At 45.9% G+C, this 27722-nt stretch overlaps 1 protein-coding gene across 12 annotated transcripts in view; it reads left to right on the forward strand.

Annotated features, from left to right (window-relative positions):
• Positions 1-27722, forward strand: part of TSPAN11 (tetraspanin 11) — a 242771-nt gene that overhangs the window by 89447 nt on the left and 125602 nt on the right. For 11 of the 12 annotated variants that reach the window (XM_019482166.2, XM_059726702.1, XM_059726707.1 and 8 more), the window contains exon 3: positions 18556-18747. The exons of the other annotated variant lie outside the window; for it this stretch is intronic. In XM_019482166.2, coding sequence (XP_019337711.1) covers positions 18556-18747 — 192 coding nt within the window. The remainder of the gene's footprint in view (positions 1-18555; positions 18748-27722) is intronic. 12 annotated transcript variants of the gene reach the window in all.

Consider the following 27722-nt stretch of genomic DNA (forward strand, 5'->3'; position numbering starts at 1 on the left):
TCCACCTGAGCACGAACAATTGCCAACATACCTAAAGGCTCAGCAGCACCAAACTGACTTTATCGTGCATCAGCAGATGCATGATGAATAGATCCAAAGAGGTGATACTTCCCCTCTATCGGGCACTGGTCAGACCGCAGTTGGAGTACTGCGTACAATTCTGGGCACCGCACTTCAAGAGGGATGCGGATAACCTGGAGAGGGTCCAGAGAAGGGCCACTCGTATGGTCAAGGGCTTGCAGACCAAGCCCTATGAGGAGAGACTGGGGCACCTGGACCTCTTCAGCCTCCGCAAGAGAAGGTTGAGAGGCAACCTTGTGGCTGCCTATAAGTTCATCACGGGGGCTCAGAAGGGAATTGGTGAGGTTTTATTCACTAAGGCGCCCCCGGGGTTACAAGAAATAATGGCCACAAGCTAGCAGAGAGCAGATTTAGACTAGACATTAGGAAGAACTTCTTCACAGTTAGAGTGGCCAAGGTTTGGAACGGGCTCCCAAGGGAGGTGGTGCTCTCCCCTACCCTGGGGTTCTTCAAGAGGAGGTTGGATTTGCATCTAGCTGGGGTCATCTAGACCCAGCACCCTTTCCTGCCTATGCAGGGGGTCGGACTCAATGATCTATTGAGGTCCCTTCCGACCCTAACATCTATGAATCTATGAAAGGCTGAAGGACCTGGGACTCTTCAGCCTAAGAAGGAGAAGGCGGAGAGGAGACTTGGTAGCAGTTTACCGCTACATCAGGAGAATACATCAGGGGCTCAGTGAACAACTGTTCACCAGGGCACCCGTGGGGGAAACCAGAAGTAATGGCCACAAATGCCTGGAAGACCATTTCAGGCTTAACACTAGGAAAAACCTCTTCACAGTTAGGGTGTCCAGACTGTGGAATAGGCTCCCTCCGGAGGTGGTACAATCACCTACCTTAGAAATCTTCAAGAGAAGAATAGACAGTCACCTTGCTGGGGTCACTTGACCCCAGTTGTCTTTCCTGCCTAGTACAGAGGGACTGGACCCAATGATCTTGCAAGGTCCCTTCCAGCCCTTCCAGTTTATGAATTTATTAAGCTTATTTTTTTAAATTTGTCTTAACCTTTGTCCTTGCTTTCCCTATCTCCCTTGTCACCTATTTTCATGGCCTTAGTTTGTACATTGTAAAGTAATGTGGAAGAGAGCTGCTTTCTTTTTACATGCAGATTAAACAAAAACAAAGTTTCTATGGCACTACAGCAGTCAGCCTTGTAAAATTCTGCTTGCTCAGAGCAAGTCATTTTTAGTTCTCTCAGCTGGGGGTGTGAAATATTATTGCTTCTCTCATTAGCCTCATGACACATGGAAAAGGAAGTGGCAAGAAGATGTTGAGCGTGAGGTGGTTCATTTTCATGATAGTTTAGCTATGTTCTCATAAATGCTAATGCCAGTACAACCAATAATGGGAAGGGCTAAAAAAATAATTCACCAGTAGACTGTTCTCATAGGTGCTCATCTGTTGTTCTGTCAGTGGATGAAGCTTACTCCCTTCTCTTTAGAAGAAGCTGCAAACTGCATGTACCCCTTAGGATATTCATGGATCCTGGGGAAGCCAGAGCATTCTTCCCAGAGACTAGATGCAGCCTAGCTCCTTGGTGTATAGACACAGAACACATTTATTACGTAGTAAAACTACTGTGGACACATGAAACATAGTCCTACTATGTAGAAAACAACTTGAATCTAGGATAAAGATACCCTGTAGAAAAATGTGCACTACTGTTACTTTGTGGGAATAATTATTAAGTACAGTATACCATGTATCCACTTCCCTGGTCAAGTCCATCCTGAAGTACCCTTTTGCTCAGTGGAAGCAGATTCATTTTTCACCCTAGCAGCTAGGCAAAGTAATAGGACCTATGACAGGCAGCCAGATTGGACAAGTGGTCATGTATATCCATTTCTTAGTACAGAGTAAATCAGCTACAGAGTAAAATCTGGACTAAAGCACCTCTGCACTGGTGGGAGGGTCAGATAAGTCATCTGGATACAAGATATATCACTTGGCTACCTAGAGTTTCACAGAGCCAGTAGGGGATGTTTTGTATGTCCTCCTGAACACTTTCAGCTATTAGAAGGAGCAGTGGATTCTCCTCACCCTCCTCCTTGGCCCCATCCCGACTCACTTTTTTCTGATCTTCCCATTGCCAGTCCCCCTTCCTCATATAGATTCATATACCAGTAATCACTAGGGCTATGCGAAGCTTCGGGTGCTGATTTGATTTGGTGGAGATTTGGCCCAATTTGAAGGAGGTTTGGCTCAACTCGGGAGACCAATAGAAAGGTCTGAATTGATTCGAAACTCTCCAAATTGATTTGGAAAAGATTTGGAGAGATTCGGAGATTTGGGCAGTCCCCGCTCACAGCTGCAGGGATCTGGACCCAGACTCCATGCTGGTGAGTAGGGGGTGAGGGAGGTTGGAGGAAGGGGGAGGGGACCATGGGGGGACCCCACCAGGCCCCATCCCCTGCCTGCTCCCCCAGCCTCCCTGAGCTCTTTCTGACACCCGTCTGCTCTCCCAGCCCCAGCAATGGCTGCCCCACCCAGCCCCAGTGTCCCAGCTCTTTAAAAAAAAAAAAAAAAGAAGCCCTGCATTCACCAGCTGCTGCCAGGCAGGGAGGGCGATCCCCACTGCCCTGCGCTGCGTGAGAGGCTCTGACATGAGCCCCCAGAGGCCCCGATGGCCACTGCAGCAGCCGGTGAGCACTGGACTTTTTTTTTTTTAAAGAGTTGGGATGCTGGGGCTGGGTGGGGCAGCCATTGACAGGGCTGGGAGAGTGGGCGGGGGATGGGGCCTATTTGATTCGGAGATTCGGCCAATTTGGCAGCGGCCAAATCTACGAATCGGATTTGGCTGAATTGATTCAGGACAGTGATTCGAATCACCAAATCGAATCACTGTCCCGCTAATAATCTGAATCCAAAGTGAATACTAGCTGCTTTGCACAGGCCTACTAATCAGCTTGTAAAAGGGATGTGGCTACAGAAATTGCTGAATCCTTTTTTAGACATGGAAGGGGAAAATCTGTGGGTCCTTCCTATGTGTATATCTTGGAGAACCCATTTAGACCTAGTACAAATGGTTGCAATAGGCATTACTAGCAGATGCACTATATATCAGCTAATGTGCTGCTTACCTGGCAGACCTGAATCATAGAATTGTAAGGTGAAGGGGAGTTCAGGAAGTAATTTAGTCCAACCCCCTGCTTAAAGCTGGTTTGTTCCTGCCTAAACTGTTTCATACGAGTGTTTGTTTAACCTGCTCTTACAAGCTTCTATGGATGGAGCATCCACACTTTCTTTAGGCAGTCTGTTTTTCCGGATGATCTTAACCACCTGGAAAATTATTCCTAATATCTAACTTAAATTTCCCATGTTGCAATTTAAGATAATTATTTCTTGTCCTGTCTCTGTAGCCACAGAGACCAGTCTAGCAACATCCTCTTTAATACATACAGGCTGGTTATAAAATAAGTTACACATTCAAATAAATTGATAAATACTTCATCTGTGCTTATACCATGCAGAAAATATTGGACAACAAAACCCTAAAAGGTAGAGTTAGTTCCATGCTCTCAGAAGTGTTCCAGCTCACAAATATCCTCTTATTATTGACCTCTTAAAATATATACAAGCACAAATGGCAAACATAAAGAGCATAACCTCCTACAGCACCCTCTATTGCTTCTCTTTCTGCTTGAAATTCCCTTGTTTTAATGCATTCATTGCTATGTTTGCAATGTTTTACCAGTCTTTTGATACCCAGAGAATCTAATGGAATTTGTACATTAAATTACTGTTTCATAGTTAGGGGCTAGAAGGGACCTTACAGATCATCAGGTCCAGCCCCAAATTCTATTAGAAACCTTCCTGCATTCGATGACTGACCCAACGTTAAAGGTGGAGATGGTGACATTTTCAAACGCATTTGCTCCTGGCTGAACTCAGCATCTTTGTAGCTGGTTGAGAGTTCTGCCATTGCTATCGTTCTTACCATTGACTTCAATAGGAGCACAGATGAGTCTGCAGTAAACGCCCATAAAAATGCTCTTCCACTGTTATTGGGAGATCTCTGTTTTTAGGCATCTGAAGGTTTGGTCCCTGGAGCATATGCTAAGGCCAAGTTCACTCTACATATTTATCAGTCAAAATACAATTAAGCCTGATAAGTTCTCCTGCAAAGTTCACCCCCATGCTCCTTGGCCACAGTGGAGCTCCTCTACCCCCCACGCCACATCAAGGGAGGTGGAATATGGGGGAACAAACTATCTTTAATCAATTATACATCAAATGCTCAGCTCTTCTCACTGATTTCAGTATGCATTGGTTTCTTCCTAAAGTTTCCCATGTTAACGGGGCTGTTCTGGGAGAGGCAGGAGAGCTCTGTCTTGAAGCAAAGAAATGCTTTGCCCTTGAAAACGAATAAGGCTCTTGTGAAATCTGAACACTAACCAAAGCTCTAGTCCTTTTAGATCTGAAAGAGCTCCAGACAGTCACGTTTCCTTGACTTCAGGGATGCCAAGAGCTGTAAGATTCTTTTCCAACTCTAAGCGTCTCTAGTCTTTCAGCATCACCATGAACAAGGTGATGTAACCATACTAGCAGTTATTGAGGGGTGAAATACAGTTCTGCATTAAGCCAGTAATTGGAAAGTACAAGGGTAGAGAGCAGGAGGGCTTGCTTGGGAGAATCTAGACTGTCTTAAGCACATCTGTGTTGTTTATACATGCAGTTGGAGCACTAAGAGCAGGGGTGGACAAAATATGGCCTGTGAGCTGGATCTGGCCCACCAGGCCATTCTATCTGGCCAGCAGGGCCCCTCTAAAATTAAAAAAAATTATTACCTGCTGGTGGCTGCCTGTTAAAGCTGATGTGGCACCAGCAGCAGGAGTCGCCAGCAGGACCCAGCAGTGGCAGGATCCTGCAACTGAGCCAGGTTGGCTCCATCCCACGCTGTGTGATCCTAGCCATGCAGCCAGGAACTGTGTCCTGCCATGCAGACCAGGGCCGTATGGCGCGGCAAAGAGCCAGCCTGGCCAGGAGGAAGGAGGGGGCGGGGGGAGCAGCAGTATCAGGCAGGCAGGAGTGGCAGCAGCTGGTACACAGGAGGGAAAGTAGGGAAGCAGCAGGGGAAGGGTGGCGGTAGTGGGCAGGAGTGTGGGGCCCGTGCCGGGATCAATGGGGACCCAGGGTGGGGTAGCAGGAGCACAGAGCTTGCATGCAGTCCACCCAAGCCATGTGCCTCTAGAGAGAGCTGCACACAATGGAGCCAGCAGCCTGGCCCCACTCTCTGCTACACACAGGATATGGAAAACAGTGGGGAGCTCCATGCTATGGAGCTCAGCCAACTCCACCCCTTTCCCAGCTGTCCTGGCCAAACCCCATGACCTGCACTGCTGGCTTCATCACTCAGAGATCAGTGGGGCTGGCCCTGCATGCTACCACCACCTGTGGCTGGAGACTACAGTGGGAGTGCATGGAGCTGCATGCTATGGTGCTGCCACCACATGCAGCTCCAGGGACTGGCACACTCCAGGGACTCTGAGGACCCCGCTCTCGACGCACACATATGAAGGGCATTCACAGGGAGGGAAAGCAAAGGTATCCTGAGTAGCCTCTGCTGGGTGTTCCCACACCCAACCCCAGTGCAACATTGCCTGTCAACCCAACACCTTTTGAAATTCAGTTAGGCAACTAAGTGTCTTAGACTCCTTTGGGTGTTTCAGAAGCAACCCAGTGGGGATTGGAGAGGGGCCCAGGATCTGGTGTGCACTAACTGTGATTCTGAACCCAGGGGAAGGACAGTAGCATCAGATGATTTTTGCAAGGGTTAAGTAACAACACAGAAGGCATCCAAACTTAGCCCTTCTCCCTTTTCAAGGATGATATTGTTTTTAGAGTGCTGACCACTGAATTTCCATAGGCCTCCACTGTGCAAATCTGCGTGAAACTCCATTGACGTCATTGGAGCTGTGCCAACTCATACCAGCTGAGGAGCTGACCCCACGTCCCCTTGCAAAGCCATCTGGAGTGCATCAGTTGATGATCTGTGATTACAGCTTTAACTTTTTCCCCTTCATTTTTACTGCTGGAGAAGGAGAAGCAAACCGCTTTTGGCATACTTTGGCACAAGGCCTTGGAAAACCCCAGGGAGAGGTTTGTCTTGAAGGAGAGAAATTGAGCCACAGTCAGAACTACTTGGAAAGTGCAGCTCTGTGATTTTCTTATCTCCCCTTCTCTCCTTAAAAGGCCATTATTGAAATACGAGTAGTAGCAGTGGAAGTAAGAAACAGAAGCTGAGTGAAAATAGAAGAGGTTGGTGGAGGCATAAATAATCCAGTCGTCAGGGGAAGCTAGCATGTGATCATTTTAACAAAAAACAGGAAGAAAGGAAGTCAAATGGATAGGGCAGTTGGTCTTAGGTAGCAGTATGTGGGACTTGGGACATCAGGGTTCTTTTTGTAGTGCTTTCACTGACTTGCTCTGTTGCTTGAGGCAAATTGCTTCAGTCCAGAACTGCTATACCATTGAGGTGCCTAACTTCCCATTGAAGTCTGGTCTGATATAGAGTGATTGAAAGGGAAAATTATTGTTGAAGTCAATGGGAAGGTAGAGAGCTGAACAAGAGTTAGGTGCTTCAGTAGCTTTGTGTATCTGGACCATTTTTTTCCTTTGTCTGAATATATTATAAATGCATTAAGGCAAGAGCTGCCTTTTTCAATAGATGGTTATACATCTACCAAAAGTGGGCTTTAATCTAAACTGGTGCTTTTAGGGGCTCATGTGATAGTAATAAGAAATAATAAGTTGAAACAAATCGATTTTACTTCTTTCACCACTGATATGAAACAGCCTCTTTATTTAAAAATTGCTTGTACTCAGTAGTAGTACAGATTAGCCAATGTCAGGACAAGAAGTGAAGAAGAATCTAATTCTCCTCTTGCCTACACTGGTGTAAATCAGGGATAGCTAATTAAGTTGACAGAGTTAGGCTATTATAAAATTGGTCTGGGAGGAAAATCAAGTCCTATTATTGCATCCAGCTGATACTGCAAAGCAAATTTAAAGCAGCAGCATTTAACTAGCCAGAATTGGAATTTGGTAGCTCAGCAATCACCAGGTCACAAAGTAGCAAAGTAGAAAGGATGAAACATTCAAGGAGGGCCTCTGAGAGAGGGGCCAGAAAGCAGGAGTGGTGGAGGGAAGGAAGGACTGATTTCAAAGGGAAAAGTCATATCTAGTTACCATGACCTACGTCACTCAAGGTTAGAGGGGAGGCCACAGCAACTTGCCTCAGGGAAGGTACAAAACAATGTGAGAGATCCCATCTGCTTCTTAAAGACATTTTATTCCCCCTTTGCTAATGTTGGGTAAATTGGAATAAGCTCAGAGCTCCATACCCCTGGGCTAGGAGAGATCCTCTCTGTTACAGATCCCTTTCCAGCTGCTGATGCTGCCACATACTAATCTGCCTTCCTCCTGAGGCCAAGGCCTTTAAGATTTTAGTATCCTTTTTGATCCTAGATTCCAGCTTGGGAAGGATAATCTTGCTTAGCCAGCTGAAGCTTAGATATCCTCAGTTTTTGTTAAAGGCCACTAGTAGTAGTATTCTCCATGGCAGTACCTTATCTTTGGCATTGTTTGCTTTCCACTTTGTCTCTCCCTCTGTCCTCAACAGCCTACTTTGATGTAATTGCTTGCACCCTGCTGTGATATAATCAAGCAGGTAAACTGAGCTGTGTGTGATGCAAAGATGTGGGTTTTCCAAAAATTTTGAATTGGAAAATTTTCCAGAACATTTTCCAATGCCCTAAATAGAGCGTGATCTGACTTAGTGTGTTTATTTGACTTATATTTAGTAAACAAAACTAAAAAAGTACCCCTATGGAAGTTTTATATCCCAATAGCCACAATTATTTGGTCTGAAATATTTGATTAGGAAAAAAATTAAATACAGCACACTTAATGTAGTTTAAATGTTATATTCAAACAGCTTCAAAGGTTTATATGGAAAGAAATTATTTTTATTGGAATATTTGTAAAAATGTAAAGCCAGTACACAAAAGCATGTACTTCCCTTACGTTATTTGTTTAAATTTAAGGAAAAAAAGCAAAAACCGAAGGCACTGAAAACTGTTAACACACTAATTTTAGCACACCCAAAGAACTGTGCATGATATGCCGTGCTTTGATTTTGATTTGACCTGAACAGCCAATTAGGTAAATTAATAACTTGATTCTTGATTTGGATTATTATGTGAGTGTATTTACCCTCCTATTTACAAATCAATAAAACATATGTACTCTCTTGCACACTTCCTATTGATAATCACCTGAAAAACATAAATTACACCTTTGAAACTGCCAAACTTGCCTAATATTGTATTAGCATCCATTCATTCAGCAGGTAGGAACAGTGGAGGGGCGAGGACAAAAAATAATCTTTGCTTTCCACCTTCTACTCTGCCTATGACTGACCCATGTAGCATAATAGACAGCAAAAGGTTAGACCGAAGAACTAGAGATACAATCACTTTGCAATGAGGGGAAGAGGATCACTGGCCAGCATTTTTATTATATTGTTTTATTTATGTATTTATTTGATTTATATGCTTTTCTTCCCCATAAAGGTTCAGGGAAACTTGCAGAAAAAATAGCAAAACAACTTATAAAAGCAGATACAATATTAAATAAGATATCTATTTATGTAATAAGAACTCCCCAAACTGTTCCCCAGCTTATCTTGCTTGCCGAACACTTGCGCAAATAAAAAGTTCTTGCAGCACTTCCAGAAGATGTCCAGGCTTGGGCTTTGGCAGGAGGAGGAGGGAGTTCCAGGCCTGAGGAGCAACTACTGAGAACAGTCTCCCATGGTTTTTTACCAAGTGAACTTGGCACCTTCATGATGCTTTCAGGAGGATGCTCTCAGCCAACCTTAGGGATCATAATGACGTAAGTTTCTTGGGTATGTAGCAGTCACCAGGTCACCAGGTCACAAAGTAGCAAAGCCTCTGAGGGGCCAGCAATCAGGAATGGTAGAGTGAAGAAAAGACTGATTTTAAAGGGGAGTCGCATCTACTTACCATGACCTACATAAGTCAAGGACCTACTTACACTAAACCTACATATATTTAGTGTAAGTGGCTAAAACTTAGGAGTTAGATCAGTACTTATACCTTGCTTAACTAGAGTCCTGAGTGCCAGTAAGCTGGCTAGAGAGTTTGCTTAGAAACACTCTCTCTCTCCTTTCTTTACTGTAAGCTTGGTGAGAGGATGCAGGGAAAAGGGAACCTTTTGGGACCAAGGAGCAGTAAACAGGCCAGTTACAGACAAATTTGCTAGGGAAGGTCTGCTTTGAAGAGAGGCAGCGAGAGAGAGATGGCAGATTAAAAGACCAAGAGAAATGGGTGGAGGATGTTGCAATGCAAGAGTCACTGCCAGCTCCTTCTCTGCTTGCACCTGTGAGGTGTCTGTCCAGGCAGGAATGCTCACTGTTCAGGTTTCCACCCAAGTCCTGGTTTGGCACTGTGGAGACTGTGGCTTGTGGGTTCCTTCCAGTGATGGCCAAGTGGAGAAGTGCCTGCAATGTGAGCAGTGCCTCCTCATGGTGTCCCTCAGAGAGCAGGCAACAGAGCTACAGGAGGAGGTGGCAAGGCTCTGAACCATCCTCCTCCATGAGGATGTCATTGATTTAATGCTGATGAAGACCTGTAGGATTGTAGAGGAAATATTGCCAGAGGCAGTGCTAGAAAAGGGAGAGGACATGGACTCCCAGGAAAGTGAAAACTGAAAGCTTGTGACTTCTGGCAGCAAGCAGAAATCTTCATCTCCACCTACAGCAGTTAGCCTGCAGAACAGATATGGAACCCTTGCAACAGAGGAGGAGAAGCATGTTTTATTGATGGAGGAGGACAGGCCAGGCCTTCCCAAGGTTGGAAGGACAGAGACCACTGCCACCAAGAAGAAGCAATAGGTGGTGGTAGTTGGAGATTCCTTTCTGCAGGGGATGGAGGCATCCATCTGCCAGCCTGACCTGTTGTCTCACAAGGTCACCTGTTTGCCCGGAGCCTGGATCTGAGATGTCGTCAAAGGATTACTGAGACTCACCTGGCCCTTTGACTAGTACCCCTTATGCTTATTCATATGGGCACCAATAATACTGCCAAGGGAAATCCTGAGCACATCAAAAGTCACTGTAGAGCTCTAGGTGCAAGGATGAAGGGGTTGGGGGCTCAGGTTCACGTGGTGTTCTCTTTGATCCTTCTGCTCAAGGGGAAGGGCCCAAGCAGGAGCAGATGCATCCTGCAGATCAATGCGTGGCTGCACGGATGGTGTCACCCGCAGGGGTTTGGCTTCTTTGACCATGAAATGTTGTTCCAAGAAGAAAGATTGCTAGGAGGAGATGGGATCCACCTGATGAAAAGAGGGAAGAGCATCTTTGCAGATACGCTCGCTAACCTAGTAAAGAGGGCTTTAAACTAGATTCAATAGGGTTGGAGACCAAAGCTCTGAAGTAAGTGTGGAAGTGACCTGTAGGAAGCACAAGAAGGAGTGGGCAACAAGGGAGGCATTCTCATTCTTTCTGAGAATGTAGGGTAATTGGGTAGTTATCTCAGGTGTCTGTACATGAATGTACAGAGCCTGGGAAATAAGCAGGAGGAATTGGAAGTCCTTGCACAGTCCCGAAACTATGATCTGATTGGAATAACAGAAACTTGGTTGTGATAACTTGCATGACTGAAGCACTGTCATGGATGGGTATAAACCATTCAGGAAGGTCAGGCAGGGGAGAAGAGAAGGAGTTGCACTTTATGTAAAAGAGCAGTATGATTGCTCAGAGCTCCAGTATGAAACTGGAGAAAAGCTTGTTGAAAGTATCTGGGTTAGGGTCAGAGGGGTGAGCAGAAAGGTTGATGTTGTGGTAGATGTCTGCTATAGAACACCAGACCAGGAGGAAGTGGTGAATTAGGCTTTCTTCAAACAGCTAATGCAAGTTTCCCAAATCACAGGCACTGGTTCTCATGGGGGACTTCAGTCAGCCTGGGTAATACAGCAGGGCACAGGCAATCCAGGAAGTTTTTAGATAGTGTTGGGAACAATTTCCTGGTGCAAGTGTTGGAGAGGCCAGTCAGGGGCCATGCTCTTCTTGACTTGCTGCTCACAAACAGGGAAGAATTGGTGGGGGATATAGTAGTGGATGATAAGTTGGGCAGTAGTGACCACAAGATGATTGAGTTCAGGACCCTGAGGAAAGGAAGGAAGGAGAGCAGCAGAGTAAGGACCCCAGACTTCAGAAAAGCAGACTTCAACTTACCATGGGAACTCATGGGTAGGATCCACTGGGAGGCCCATCTGAGGAGAAGGAGGCCAGGAAAAACAGTTGAATTTTGAAGAAACCTTACTGAGGGTGCAGGAATGAACCATCCCATTGTGCAGGAAGACCAGCAAGTATGGAAGATAATCATGTTGGCTTAGTAGGAAACTTTTCAGTGAGCTAAACCACAGAAAGGAAGCTTATAAATGGGCAGTGTGAAGAAATCCCCTCCCCCTCTCTGCTCCTCACTTGGGCCAACCCAGGTGACCCCTCTGTCTCCTGGTTTTCTTCTTGGTACAAGGCAGTCAATCAGGTGACCTGGGCAGATAAATAGTTAGGGGGAGGTGGTAGGGTCCCCTTCCTCTGGTGGGAATTTTGAAAACGTCAAGCAAAGACCCCAGGCTTTGGCCTAGAGAATTACTGTAAATCAAAAAACCCCCTGAAAACTAGCCAGGAGTTAGGAATTATCTGTAGGCCAGTCATGTCTTAAAAGAATCACTGAGTCCAAGACTGTATAAAACTCACGTGTTTATGTTTGCTCAACGTGTATTCTGACTTCCTCGTATTACTCCCCTTTCCTCCCTCTGATCAATAAAGGTGTTGGGTCACAGCATGACTTGCTGTGTTACACTGTGGTGGTGGAGAGAGGAGGCTTTCTGCCCCTTTGCTTGGCCAGCAAAGTTTGTCTTTTTTTAATTTTCCCTCATTTCTACCTGATGCTATCTTCAGATACTTCAGGCTGAAAGAAGCACCCAGAAATATTGCTGTGGGCAAAGCACCCCCAAGGTTCACAGGGTCTGTGTACCCCAGGCCACACAGAGCCCTACCAGAGACCAGCGCTCGGGTGGTGGCAGTGTTACCCCAGGCTTGCGAGTGTTCCCCAGGAAACAGGGTAGCCAGCTGTAGACTCCTTAAGGGAGACTCCCGAACTGTGGTTTTGGGCCTGGCACAGTGAGGCAGGTGGCTTTGTGTGTAGTGCCCCCTACTGTGCATGCCACAGGCATCTGGACAGACAACTAGGGAGGAGTATAAGAGTATTGCTCAAGCATGCAGGGATGAAATCAGGAAGGCAAAAGCAAAGTTGGAGTCACAGCTAGCAAGGGATATGAAGGGTAACAAGAAGGGTTTCTACAAGTATGTTAGCAACAAGAGGAAGATCAGGGAAAGTGTGGGTCCCTTACTGAATGGGGAGGCAACCTAGTGACAGGATGCAGAAAATGCTGAAGTACTTGATTCCTTTTTCACCTGTCTTCACATGCAAGGTGAGCTCCTAGACTACTGCACCTGGCAGCACAGTTTGATGACCTCCTCAGGTCGTTTCCAACACTAATTTTCTATGATTCTGTGATTCTGTAGGTCTTCGTAAATCAAAATGAGCACCTTGAATTGGTCCAAAAAAAGCTATTGAAAGCCAACGCAGACTCTAGAAAACTGAAATCATGCATTCCTGGCAACTGAACCCCACCAGAAGGTGGGCTTCTGTGTTCTGCATCAGCTGCCACTTCCACACTCATCAAGGGCCTCCTCACAAAGAGCACGTTGCAGTAGTCTAGTCAGGAGGTAGGGACAGTGTACAGTGGTGGCTAGATCTGGATCTGAAAATGCCACAGCCTTCTCACAAAATGAAGCTGTGAAAGATGCCTCTAGCCACCTTTGCAGTCTGAAGATCCAGGTGCAGCAGTAGATCCAGGAGCACCCAAAGACTGTAAACATGTGACAAGGGGAGACTGAATGCCATCAATGATGGGTGCCCCAATCCCCGCCCCCCGACACAGATACACACCCCAGTCATGAGGTCTGCCACACACTGTCACTTCTGTCTAGTCTGGATTCAGCTTCAGTTAGTTCAGCTGCATCTAGTCCCCAATTGCAGCCAGGTACTGGAAAGGGATTGAAACTATGGGGCACAGGTCAGGTGAGAAAGAGAAATAGAGCTGGGTTTTATCTCCTTTAGTTTGTGGCCATTATTTCTAGTAACCCGGAGGGGCACCCTGGTAAACAGAGTATCCCCTATTCCCTGCTGACCCCCCCGATGAGTTTGTAGACAGCCACAAAATCACCCCTCAGCCTTCTCGCAGAGGCTGAAGAGATTCAGGTCCCTCAGTTTGTCTTCATAGGATCTTACATGCAGACCCTCAACCATATGAGTAGCGCTTCTCTGAACCCTCTCAAGATTATCCACATCCCTCTTGAAGTGGGCACCCAAAACTGGATGCAGTACTCTAACTGCAGCCTGACCAATGCCTCATAGAGGGGAAATATCACCTCCCTAGACCTGCTCGTGATGCACCTACTAATGCAAGAACGAGTGCGGTTAGCCTTGCTTGTTACCTCGTCACATTGGTGACTTATGTTCATTTTTGCATCAACTAAGACTCCGAGATCCCTTTCCACGGCCATGGTACTCAGAATGGTACTTCCCAGTCTATAGTTGTATTGGAGATTCTTTCTCGCCAGGTGCAGCACCTTGCACTTATCCTTGTTAAATTGCATCCTATTCTGATCCGCCCACTTCCCCAGTCTATCCAAATCCACCTGGGTTTGCTCCCTGTCCTCCAGTGTGTTAACTGTACCCCATAGTTTGGTGTCGCCTACGAGTTTGGACAGTGTTTTCAACCCCCTCATCCAAATCACTGATGACGATTTTGAACAGCACTGGTCCAAGGACAGAGCCCTGGGGGACACCACTACCCACATCTCTCCAGGGAGGAACCGCCCCATCCACCACCACTCTCTGGGTGCATCCCATAAGCCAGTTTTTTACTATAAAAAAATCCACATCACAGCTACTCAGTTCGCTTGTAAGAATTGGTGTGACACTGTGTCAAAAGCCTCTTTAAAGTCCAAGTAAATAACATCTATCTCCACCTGCATCTAAGCACTTTGTGACCTGGCCATAAAAAGAGACCAGGTTAGTCAGGCAGGATCTGTTTGCTATAAACCCATGCTGGTTCCTCCTTAACATTGTATTACCTGCTCCCCTCCCCCCCGGTAATCCTTTATGATTTTTTCTAAGGTCTTGCCAAGAATAGAGGTAAGGCTAACAGGCCTATAATTACCTTCCTCCCCTTCTTGAAAATAGGGACCACATTGGCCTTTTTCCATTCTTCTTGGACCTGTCCTGAGCGCCACGAGTGCTCAGTTGCGCCAGTGGTTTTGCTATGACACTGGCCAATTCCTTTAGTATCCTTGGGTGAAGATTACTGGGGCCTGCCAACTTAAATATGTCCAACCCCTCCAAGTGCCCCTTCACTAGGTCAGCACTAACCATAGGTGGATTGGTATTTCTCTCAAGCCAGACTAAAGTTTTATTGGGATGTGTGTTTGTATCCATGTCCAGGAACACAGATGCAAAGAAGTAATTTAAAAGCTCTGCTTTATCCATCCTGTCTGTTACAAGTTGCCCTAGACCATTCTGTAGAGGCTGTATGTTACCCTGTGTCTTCTTCTTGCTCCCTATTTACTTAAAGAAGGACTTCTTATTACTCTTAATCTTTGTTGCCAGCTTAAATTCAGTATCTGCTTTGGCCTTCCTCACTACTTCCCTGCAAGCACAAGCCAAGCAGGTATACTCCTCCTTGGTGGCTGCCCCCTGCGGGTTTTTAGGAGGTGGTGGTGTCCTGGTTCTGGAAGTATTCTTTCAGGTGATGTCTGCAAAAGAATTGTTTTAATTCTTCACATATTAGTATCTTGTTAGGTTTTTTCTCTGGGCAGAAGTTTAAGCCTTTGGAGAGTACAAATATTTCAGATTGGAATAGCGTGTGTTATGATAGGTTGATGATGTTTGTGTTTTGAGTATTGCTGTTTTGATTCCCTCCTGTGTTGCTTGTGAGCTGGCTCTGTTGGGATAGCCGATTCCACTTTTTCATCTTATGTTGGATGGCTGTCATCAGGTATTTCTGGTAATACATTTGAGTCTGCTGCAAAATAGTCAGGTACGTCTCCAGGTTAATGTCTCTTAGTTTCGTAGCATAAGTCAGTATATTGTGTTTCAGTTGATCTCTTTTGGAGTAGGTTAGGTGAAGAAGATGGTTTCTCAGTTTCTCTGAAGTTCTCCTGCATAGTTATGTTGTGTATATGGAGTTGTGTGTGTTAGCTAGAGGACTGCAGATGATGAGTCCCCTTGGGATGTTCTTGCACAGGTTTAAGATGCTGCGGTGTTGTCTGACTTTTTTTCTTCTTTAAGCTGCGGATTTTCTATTGTAAGTAGCAGATTTTGTTGCCTTCTATGTTATGATAGTGTAAGAATGATGTGGAAGCCATGGTAGTCCAGAACCAATAAGAGGACAGAATAACTCATGGGCAGATGTAGCAGTTTGAAAATGGGGGTGCAGATGGTGAGGTGAAACAACACTTATAACACAACATGCATTTTTCTCCAGGTAAAAAGAAACTAGAAGCTTTACTGATATACTAGAGGCCTAGGCTTATATTAGTTTAGGATCAAAGCAAAAGTGAATATAACTTTATTGGAATGTGCACTAAGTTGCTAGAATATATATTCAATTTAAAAAACACAACAAACTAGGCAAAAATAGTCAAAAGATATTAGTCCTTAGTTATTATAGTTAAATGTGCATCTCTTGTTCAGATTCTTAAAACAAAATCTAGCCTTCTTAAGCATTCTGACAGTGCATTCAACACTTAACTGTCAGTCATTTCCACACCTGAGTTAATGTTCATCTGAGTTTATGCTATCACACCTGAGTTAATGATTTTAGCTAAAATTAAAAGCAGACTCTAGGGCTTTGAAACAGAAGAGAGATATTACCAGGAGTGACTAACAGACACCAGAACTGCAGAAGAAAAGATAACTTAATAATGGAACAGCAAGACCATTAGAAAGCAGAGTGTGTCATTAGCACCTGAAATTAGCAGGAATCAGGTACATTATAATGAGCCATGAAGTCATTTGACTCCATCAGCACTGCCTGAAGAGAAATGCTGCTGCCCTTCCAAGGCAGGAATCAAAGTGGGGGTGCAACTGCACCATTGTACCTTCCCCTCTTTTCCGCCCCCCTGCTGCTGCCCAGGATCTGGCCCTGGAATAATTTATAAAACAGGAGCATAGCAGGGGGACAAAACAGCTTTAAAGGAAACTAGAATATCCACATAAAACAGCGACTCCCCCCCTCCAACCAATATCTCAGCCTAACTTTGCTAAACACCTGCCCAAATAGGAAGGCCTTACATTGCTTCTGAAAGATGTCTAGGCTTGGGCTCTGGCTGGCCACTAAAGGGAGAGAGTTCCAGAGCTGAGGAGCACCTGCTGAGAATGACCTCCCACACATTTTCACTAATTGGACTTGGCATTTAGACAGTACTTGCAGAAAGTAGCTCTTGACCGACCATAGGGATTGTGATGGGATGTAAGGGAGAAGGTGGTCTATTACCTATGTAGGGCTGAGACCTTTTAGCACCTTATAGGTCAAAACCAGAACCTTGAATTGCACCTGGAAAGATACTGGGAGCTAGTGAGGACCCAGGAGTTATGTGCCCATGGTGACCCATCCCCATCAGAAGGTGGACTGCTGTGTTCTGCACCAGCTGCAGCTTCCTGCTCATTTTCAAAGGCAGCCCTGGAGAGAGAACATTACAGTAGTCTAGCCTTGAGGTTATGAAAGCATATCTGGAGTGGGCAGATTTAACTGAAAGAAAGGGTCCCAGCCTTCTCGACAGATGGAGTTTGTGAAAGGCTTTCTGAGACATTGATGCCACCTGAAGATCCAAGTGTGGCACAGGATCCAAGAGCACCCCCAGGCTGCAAACCCAAGTGACAAGAGAAGGCTGAACTTCAACAGTGATAGGTTTCCCAGTCCCACCACTGTCACCCCTGTCTTATCTGGATTCAGTTTCAATTGGTTACCCTCCATCCAGCCCTCAACTATAGCCAGGCACTGGGAAAGGACTGAAACTGGAACCAGGGTCAGAAGAGAAGGAATGGTAGAGCTAGATGTCATCAGCATACTGGTGGTATCTCACTCCAAATCTTTGTACAGTCTTGCCCAGCAGCCTCATATACATATTGAATATACATATTGAACAAGAGAGGGGACTAGGTGGAGCCCTGCGAGACCCCATAGAAAGGGTGCTAAAGAGAGGATGGGCACTTGTCCATCACCACCCCCTGAGACCTCCCTGCTAGGAAAAACTGGAATCGGTTTAGAGCTGTCTTGCAAATACCTACCAGGTTATATAAATCCTTTATCAGCACCTCATGATCAACCATTTCATGGCCCCTGAAAGGTCTGTAAGATCAACAGGGCACAGTTTCTTCTGTTGATTGCTAGGCAACGACTGCTGACCAAAGCCATGAGCGCAGTCTCTGCATTGTGTCCAGGATGAAAGCCAGACCTACAAGGGTCCAGGAAACCAGTGGCATCCAGATGTGCCTGGAGCTGTCAGGCAACCATCCTTTCAATGAACTGCCCCAAAAGGGAAGGTTGAAGACTGGGTGAGTGGGGTGAATTGGGAGTTAGCGTCAAGTGATGGTTTCTTGAGCCGGTGTCAGACAATTGCAGATTTTAGATCATCTAAGCAACCTGCTTTCCTGAAGGGAGGTGTTGACAATCCCTGCCAACAGTGGCCTCAGTCTCCCTCAGCTGGCTTTTAGTAAGCCAGGACACACATGGATCCATTTCAAACCTGGTCACCCTTATCTCCCCAAGCACAGCCTCTGCCTCTGTGGGTGATAGCAATTTAAAACAATCCATATCAACAGGACAAGACTAGGTTTCCTCAACCCCAGACTCTGACTCTGCAGCAAAAGTGGTGGTCCCCATATGTCCCAGGTAGGGGAGATTAGACTAAAGCAATGATCAAAGAATGCATAGGGCAGTTTCACTTTTCAGGAACCTTAGCCCAACAATGCCCTGCTTTGAGAATTGCCTCTCATCAGAAGAACGCAGGTCAGAACACACTCCCCCATTGCTCGTATCACATCCGCTTTTCCCAAGCTGCTGCCATACAAACCTTGCACACTCAAAACAGCCAACCACACAACCTATCATTCTAAGCGTCAAAACTTGCTCACACATTAAGAACATGGAAGACTATGTGTTACAGTGCCACCTGGTGCAAGCTTCCATCATTAATTAGTGCTGTGTAGATAAGTGAAAAACTGATACTCAAAGGTGTATGTTCTGTCCAGTTATCCAGTTATGTTATTTCAAAGTGTCTTCACCCTGAGCATTTCTTTTCCCTTGTATGCCACAGGTGGGTGGTGTTGCAGTGATGGCAGTTGGCATATGGACCTTAGCTGAGAAGAGCAACTACCTGAATATCCTGGCATCTAGTACATTTGCAGTTTCTGCATATATCCTGATCTTCGCAGGAAGTCTTGTTGTGATTACAGGTTTTTTGGGATTCTCTGCAGTCGTCAGGGAACAAAGGAGTTGTCTTTCTACAGTGAGTAACTGGATTCTGTCTTTTTAATGGTAGCATTCTACTAAGAAAAGAGATATGTGTAAGCGGTTCCAATGGCAAGGAAAGAAATACAAGTACAGCATGCTGCTATCGTGCTTTTACTTACTCTAGAGAAAAGGAATAGGGCACAATTAAGTGAGCCCTTTAACAAAAAAAAGGTGTCTTTCAAGGAAGGCTTCCAAAATATACCATTTTCTTTTGTATTTGTGATGCAATTGAGATGCTTTCAAATGCTGTTCCTGCTGGAAAACCCTGTAATAAAAACAGCAAATGTGACTTTTAGCAATTTTATCTAATCAAGGCTGGATTCAGAAAGGCTCCAAAGTTCCTGGCGGAATAAGACACAAAGGGCCTCAAAAATACTGATTGGCACATCGAAATCCTAATGAAAAGTGACATTTTAAAAATAACATCTTACTCCTCTGATTTGCTTTCTATTGCTATTCACAACTTCAATAATGAAAATATTTTTATTGCTCTGTACATCTTTTCTCCCTGCAGAGCCAGTATAGCTCAGGGAAAAAAGGAGCTGGATTTTATTCTTTGTGCGTCATCTGCAAAATTGTTTACTAAATGCAAGATGGAAAATCAGTTGCAGCTGAGCAAATCCATTGGTGACCAGGGAACTGCATTAGTTTCATAGAGGGCATGATCTAGAGAAGTGGTAGCCAATCTGTATTGGCAGTAGCATGGGCGGCCTCTGTGTGTGGCACATGGCAGGTTGGGGAGAGGATAGGCAGGTAGAGAAGTGAGCAGAAAGCAGAACAGCAAATCAAGCAGGGGGAGACGATTGGAATAGTGCTTGGGGAGGGGTGGGGTGTCTGATTTGTGACACACTTACCAAAAAAGGTCAGTCCCAACAAATCTAGACACAATGTGGTTGCACAGGGACATTGCAGTCATAATGTTGCCACTGGAGTGTGTCTTATGGGGAAGCTGTGAAGAAAGAAAAGTATTTGCCCTCAATCATCTTCCAGGCTAAGTCTGCAGGACAGCGAGTTAGAAAAATGAGTTTTTATTGTGCTTGTAAACTGAGCACATTTGGCCTGAACTCACTGAGCAGCAAAGTAGAGGGAGCCCCACAGTACTGTGTTCAGAGAGTCACTTTTCACCACAGTTTAAGAGCTGATGCACCTAGCAGAGAACTTAAAGAGGAACTAAGTACCTTATGCAGGGGGTTAAAAACCAAGGGTGACTTGAGCACTTTGTAGACCTAGTGCTGGTAGGTAGCAGAGAGTGAATCTAATTCTGTGAGCAAATTCTTTAGTGGGAAGTTGTCCAGCAGCTCCTCCATCCTGGGCACACCCTCCTATTGCAGCTGACAGGGGTGGTTGCTAGTAGAATCCAGCTGGAGGCTCCTTCTGCAGGAAGCTAACTGGAAGATCACAGGACTCCCAGTATCTCTGTCCCATTTTCTAAACTTTGAGAATTGTGGCAAGCTTTTCTTTTCCCCTTTACTTCACCTTTCTTTTCCATTTCCTTCTCCTCACTGCTATCTCTCAGGACTTCCAGCCCAGCTGGATGTAATTCTCATGTGTGCTAAGGCCTCTGTACACATCTCTGGTGCCATAAAGGAGATGTACATTATCTGTACAGGTTTCCCTCTCTTTATGCTGTACATGCATTCCTGTAAAACAGCGCATAACTCAAATTCACATAAAGGGAACCCACTTTACCATAGGCGATGCGTAGATTGGCTGATATTGGCCCTCATTGGCTGGGGAGTGGGGGCACCAAGAGAAGCGCCAGCCAGTGCCCCCCCAATATTGGCGCTGGCCAGGGAACGGGGGTGCTGAGAGAAGCACCGGCAGTACATCTGGTTTTGCCGCCAGCACTTCTGGTTTTAAAGTTACCCATACACTTTACAATGTAACAAATAGGGATATGTTCCAAGACCTCAACTGTACTGAACCCCAGGCCCTTTTCTACCCATTTTACAAGACAATTTTGGTACTCACCAACAGCAGACAGTACACACAAGCACAGGGCACTATCATAATGGGGATGGTAACTACAGAAACATGTCGCAGACAACGAGCGAGGAGCACAGATCCACCCAGGAGACTATATTTTGGTGTGCATCACCCCCACAGTGCACTGCCCAGAGCAGCTGTCTGCAGGCGTCCACCACACCAATCGCATAAGAGTGAATTTACCTCGCATATAACAAATTTTTTGTATAAAAAGGGTCATCACATAAGAGTGAATTTGCATATACGGGACCCACATAAAGTGAAGAAAACCTGTATATCACTGTAATGCAATTTTGCACTCTGAGCTGTGTAAAGGGGCCTTAATATTAATAAGAATTAGACCTATTATAACTGAAGAGAAATTCTTGAAGTTTAGAGAGAGAAAATGTTTCATTCCTAGAGTGACCATTTGTATTATAATAGTATTGTGATTTTGGAAAAGCACTAACTGGCAAGAGTGGATGAAATTTTAAGAATGAAGGATTATTTATTCATTCAGGTGTCATAAATTACCAAGAATGGGAGGGAAATAAAGAAAAATATAATTATATTAAGTTACTTAGCATTTGGGGGAAAGTCCAGAATTGGCACATTTTAGAGCAACTAATCTCGTTTTTCTTTATTTGAATGTTTTGCCATATGTAACATTTTAAAGACATTTGGATGTACTTGTCTTGCAAATTTTATAATCTGATATGCAGATATATGACAAAAGCAGAAGTGTTCCTAAATAGAATGTGTTTCTAAGTTTCCAACAAGAGTTTAGTGGCTTTTACATATTTTTTCAGTCTTCCAGTAATATGAATGTTATTTACAATTTGGTCTGAATTTTCAGATATTTGTGCCTGTTTCTTTGCATCATTTTTTTAACTTCAACTTGTGTCTTAGAGTCTACCTTCATGAATAAACCATAGACTAAAGAGATAGACAGAAAGTAAACTGAAGTTGTTATGCACTTAGATGGGTTTCAGTACTGACAAGTGCAAGGTACTGCACCTGGGGAGGAAGAACCAGCAGCATACCTACAGGCTGGGGAACTCCCTTCTCATCAGCGCAGAGGCAGAAAAGGATCTTGGAGTCACTATTGATTCCAAGATGAACGTGGGCCTCCAGTGTGAGGACATGGTCAGAATGGCTAACTGTACCTTGTCATGCATCCACAGATGCATCTTGAGCAGGTCCAAGGAGGTGATCCTCCCCCTCTATGCGACACTGGTCAGGCCGCAGTTGGAGTACTGCATCCAGTTCTGGACACCGCACTTCAGGAGGGATGTGGCTAGCATCGAGAGGGTCCAGAGGAGGGCCACTCGCATGGTCAGGGGGCAGCAGGGCAGACCCTACGAGGAGAGGCTACAGGACCTGAACCGGTTCACCCTCCACAAGAGAAGGCTGAGAGGTGATCTGGTGGCCATCTATAAACTGGTCAAGGGGGACCAGCAGGCAATGGGAGAGTCCCTGTTCCCCCGAGCACTAGCAGGAGTAACAAGGAATAATGGCCACAAGATGACTGAGAGTAGGTTCAAGCTAGATATCAGGAGGCACTACTTCACAGTCAGGGCAGCTAGGATCTGGAACTAACTTCCAAGGGAAGTGGTGCTTGCTCCTACCCTCAGGGTCTTCAGAAGAAGGCTAGATAATCACTTCGCTGGGGTCGTTTGACCCCAGCATTCTTTCCTGCCCATGGTGGGGGGTCGGACTTGATGATCTGCTCAGGTCCCTTCCGACCCTACCAACTATGAAACTATGACTCTAGAGAAGATTTTTTTTTAAAAAGCATCCATGGGCTTTATGCTCCTGAATCCCCTGTGTGCTTTTGAAAATTTCTCCTCCTGCCATCACATCAAGCCAGTGTCCAGTTTCTCATTCAGATGTTCATTATTGATTGTCCACATCAATCCAATTCAGTTTGCACAAGTTGTATGCTTTTATTGGCAATCTTTAATAATAGAGAGACATAGAATAAAAGGAGTATAAAATGTATTTGCTCAGTAAACTATAATCAAAAGATTTGCTATATAGAAGCTAAGCTTAAGTTAGAATATGCTCTTTACCTCACAGCCCTGCAAATCTTAGCAGAAAAAACATGTTCTCTCTCCTAAGCTGAGACCCTTTGAGCCTGTCAGCTGATGGGCCAGTACAGGGTCCCAAGGAGGTAAGTGCAATAGGAATCAGTTCTTTGACAGAATACCAGCACATTGGTCTTCTCCCAAAAGCTTTGCTATGGCTTTGCATCAAAGGAAAGAGGCTGCACCTTATAGGTCTGATCCAAATCCCAGTGATGTTCACCAAAGGCATGTGGATTCTGCTTTCCCAATATTCTCTGAGCACTCCCCTTCTCAAGCACACTACCCATCCCCATTCCCACTCCACTCATGACAAAGGCAGACATGAGGTGGTGAAATCACCACCTCTGGTAAAATCTGTGGGCAAGGAAGGAGCCCCCCAGGGGGCGCTTGCCTGCCTGTACACAAATGCCAGGAGCTTGGGGAATAAGCAGGAGGAGCTCATCCTCCTGCTCAGTGCAAACAATTACGATGTCATAGGGATCACGGAGACCTGGTGGGACTCCACCCATGACTGGACCACGGGGATAGATGGCTATACCCTGTACAGGAGAGATCGTGTAGAGAAAAGGGGCGGGGGTGTAGCTGTCTATGTTAAGGAAAGCTACGCATCCCTGCAAGCCGATATTGGCGACCAGGGTGGACGGCTGGAGACCCTCTGGGTTAAAATCTGTGGGGAACACGGCACAGGGGACACAATGGTGGGAGTCTATTACAGACCTCCCACCCAAAGTCCTGAGCTAGACCAGGAGTTTGCCCAGAAACTGGCTGAGGCAGCTTGCTCCAGGACCATGGTTGTCATGGGTGACTTCAATTACCCAGACATCTCGTGGGAGGATCGCTCAGCAAAATCTGAGCGGTCGCAGAGCTTCCTCTCGTGCGTGGATGACCTCTACCTGACTCAAGAAGTCTATGGGCCAACGAGAGGCAAAGCGCTGCTCGACCTGGTGCTGGCTACTGGGGAGGACCTAGTCGGCGACCTAGTGATCGATGGGAAGCTGGGTGACAGCGACCACGAGCTGATCACCTTCACCATCTGCCGAAAAGCTGGCAAGTCGGTCAGCAACACGCAAGTCCTTGACTTCAGGAAAGCCGACTTTGACAAGCTCAGGAGGCTTGTCAGTGAGGCCCTAACGGACTGTGACCGCAGGGAGAGGGGAGTTCAAGAAGAGTGGTTGCTCCTCAAGGGAGCGATCCTCAATGCACAAACTAAGTCTATTCCATCTCGGAGGAAAGGCAGCAAGAGGGCACAGCAGCCCCCCTGGCTCTCCAGGGACCTAGCAGACCTCCTGAGGCTAAAAAGAAAGGCCTACAAAGGATGGAGGATGGGAGTCACCTCCAAGGAGGATTATTCTGCACTGGTCCGGTCCTGTAGAGAGCAGACCAGGAAAGCCAAGGCTGCAACTGAACTCCAGCTAGCTTTGAGCATCAAGGACAATAAAAAGTCCTTTTTCAGATATGTGGGGAGCCGGAGGAAAAGCAGGGGCAACGTTGGACCCCTGCTGAACCAGATGGGGCAACTGACAACTGACGCCCAGGAAAAAGCCAACCTATTAAATAGGTACTTTGCGTCGGTCTTTCATCAGCCCCATGGGACGCCCGTGCCTGCTACAGGGCCGGGAAGTCCGGGTGAGGGTGATCCCCTGCCCTCCATTAATGCTGACTGTGTGAAGGAACATCTTGAGAAGCTGGATACCTTCAAGTCAGCCGGCCCTGACAATCTTCACCCCAGGGTACTCAAGGAGCTGGCGAGCATCATAGCCCAGCCTCTAGCGCGGATCTTTGAAAACTCTTGGCGCTCTGGTGTAGTGCCCGAAGACTGGAAGAAGGCCAACGTGGTGCCTATCTTCAAGAAAGGGAGGAAAGTGGATCCGGCTAACTATAGGCCCATCAGCCTGACTTCTATCCCGGGGAAGATCTTAGAAAAGTTTATTAAGGAGGCCATCCTTAATGGACTGGCCGACGCCAACATCTTAAGGGATAGCCAGCACGGGTTTGTTGCGGGTAGGTCTTGCTTGACCAATCTCATTTCCTTCTACGACCAGGTGACCTATCACCTGGACAAGGGAGATGAGATTGATGTCATATATCTTGACTTCAAAAAAGCCTTCGATCTGGTGTCCCATGATCGTCTCTTGGAGAAACTGGCCAATTGTCGCCTTGGGTCCCCCACGATCCACTGGCTGGAAAATTGGCTCTGGGGTCGGACCCAGAGGGTAGTAATTGATGGAAGTCACTCATCGTGGTGTCCTGTAACCAGTGGGGTCCCCCAGGGCTCTGTCCTTGGACCCATACTGTTCAACATCTTCATTAACGATGTGGACACTGGAGTCAGAAGCGGACTGGCCAAGTTCGCCGATGACACCAAACTTTGGGGCAAAGCATCCACGCCAGAAGACAGGCGGGTGATCCAGGCTGACCTGGACAGGCTCAGCAAGTGGGCGGATGAAAATCTGATGGTGTTCAATGCCGATAAATGCAAGGTTCTCCACCTTGGGAAGAAAAACCCGCAGCATCCTTATAGGCTCGGCAGTGCTATGTTGGTTAGCACTATGGAAGAAAGAGACTTGGGGGTCATCATTGACCACAAGATGAACATGAGCCTGCAATGCGATGCTGCGGCTAGTAAAGCGACCAAAACGCTGGTTTGCATCCATAGATGCTTCTCAAGCAAATCCCGGGACGTCATTCTCCCCCTGTACTCGGTCTTAGTGAGGCCGCAGCTGGAGTACTGCGTCCAGTTTTGGGCTCCACAATTCAAAAAGGATGTGGAGAAGCTTGAGAGAGTCCAGAGAAGAGCCACGCGCATGATCAGAGGTCAGGGAAGCAGACCCTACGATGACAGGCTGAGAGCCCTGGGGCTCTTTAGCCTGGAAAAGCGCAGGCTCAGGGGTGATCTGATGGCCACCTACAAGTTTATCAGGGGTGATCACCAGTATCTGGGGGAATGTTTGTTCACCAGAGCGCCCCAAGGGATGACGAGGACGAATTGTCACAAACTACTACAAGATCGTTTCAGGCTGGACATAAGGAAGAATACTGTCCGAGCACCCAAGGTCTGGAACAGCCTGCCGCCGGAGGTTGTTCAAGCGCCTTCATTGAACACCTTCAAGATGAAACTGGATGCTTATCTTGCTGGGATCCTATGACCCCAGCTGACGTCCTGCCCTTTGGGCGGGGGGCTGGACTCGATGATCTTCCGAGGTCCCTTCCAGCCCTAATGTCTATGAAATCTATGAAATCTATGAAACTGCTCTGTAGATTCCCAACAGTGTGTATTGCAATGTCTTTTGAGAGTGGCAGCAAGGAATGCCATCAGAGGAGCTTTACTGCCTCATGTCTGGGACTGGTAGGTGTAGATGGGCAGAGCATGCACTGTGGAAGCAATGTAGACATTGACTTTGCTTTGGGCTTTGGGCTGGTCTTATGTGTAGCACCATATAAAATGTTTATTTCTGGCATCTATGGTCTTGCTTCAGGTGGAGCGGAATACTCACCAAATCCTGAAGTAATTATTCAGGCAAAACTTCCAACTTTGCCATTTTAAATAGTTGTTTATAGTGAACCTTTTTTTTTTTTTTCTTCAGAAATTTTCATTTTCCTCCCAAAATAAGTGACCGTTAATTTTACCAGAAATGATACTGAAACTGTGACTTGGTATTATTTTATACTGGAAACATGGTCAGTGAAAAATGTAGTAACTAATCTCAATAACATTTTGATGAAAAGTTTAAGACAATATTTGGGTGTGAGAAAAGGAGGAAGTTGTTAATAGTGTGGACAATTTTTGTGGAAACCTTTTTTCTTTTTCTTTTTTGAGAAAAGGCCTTCACTTATCAAAAAACATCATTTTTGTTTGAAAAATGTTGACGAGCTCCAGTTTTGAGTGATTAACTACTGAGTAAGGATTTGCAGTTGTGGTGTGTTGAGTTCAGTATGAACTGTCAGAACTCGAACTCTCAGGTGAGGCTTGTGTCCATGAAAGGGCTCTGCTCCTGTCAGATGCAGTGGGACCTTAAATGATGGATTGACTGCCTTTCAGTATCTAGCCTACTGCAACAGCTTGAAGACCACTGTGGTGCATTAGAGAAAGCTAGCCAGCTATGTCATTTACACAAGGTGTTTACTGTGCAATAGGCTAATTAGCTGTGCGGTAAATGTTGCACGTCTACATGTGTGCCCCTATTAGGCTGGAATAAATGAATTTACTCCACAGCAGAATAGTACTTCTAAATATGATCACTATCCTGCTGCAAAGTTGTTTTACTACTCAGCAGCAGAGGTTTAGACACTGCCCCAGCTGGCTGGGACATGAGAGTGCTTTAGTGCAGGGGCTGCCTTCTGGCTAGCCCCATGCTGAAGCACCCTCATGCCCCAGCCAGCCCCTCTGAAGCACATTGAGCCAGGGGGAGCAGCCCCAGGTTGCCAGGCTGGCCCCCTGGGCATTCTGCCAGCCAGGGCTGCTCTGAGCTGGCTCAACATGTTGTAGTCCCAGGCTCACGCTAAGACGTGGCATCCAGCAGCAATAAATTTTGGAGCAGGAAGCTGCAGAGTTTATTTATGTGCCTTAATTGCATGTGTAGATGCACTCACTGTGACTATTCTAACTGCAAGGCCTTTAGTCATGCTTAATTATATATGGTTATGCTAATTAATAAGAAGGGTTGTATGGCTTGAGAATTTGTACAGTCATTGCTTATGAACACCCAGCTGAATCTAAATTTGAAAGTTTTTGTTTGCTAAAATGTTGTGTGTGCTTCAGGGAAGATTTAGGTTATGCATATTTTTCTAATTGGCTGCATGCACGCTTCCTTGCATCAGACTCTGCTGTTTGTGGATGTGTATTTGCTACCACATCCTTTTAACACTTTTCATTCATAGGTCTGTTTTCTTTTAGAGTATGTTATATCAGGAGGGGAGA

This window comes from Alligator mississippiensis, chromosome 4 (genome assembly GCF_030867095.1).
Source record: "Alligator mississippiensis isolate rAllMis1 chromosome 4, rAllMis1, whole genome shotgun sequence".
Classification (NCBI taxonomy): domain Eukaryota; kingdom Metazoa; phylum Chordata; order Crocodylia; family Alligatoridae; genus Alligator; species Alligator mississippiensis.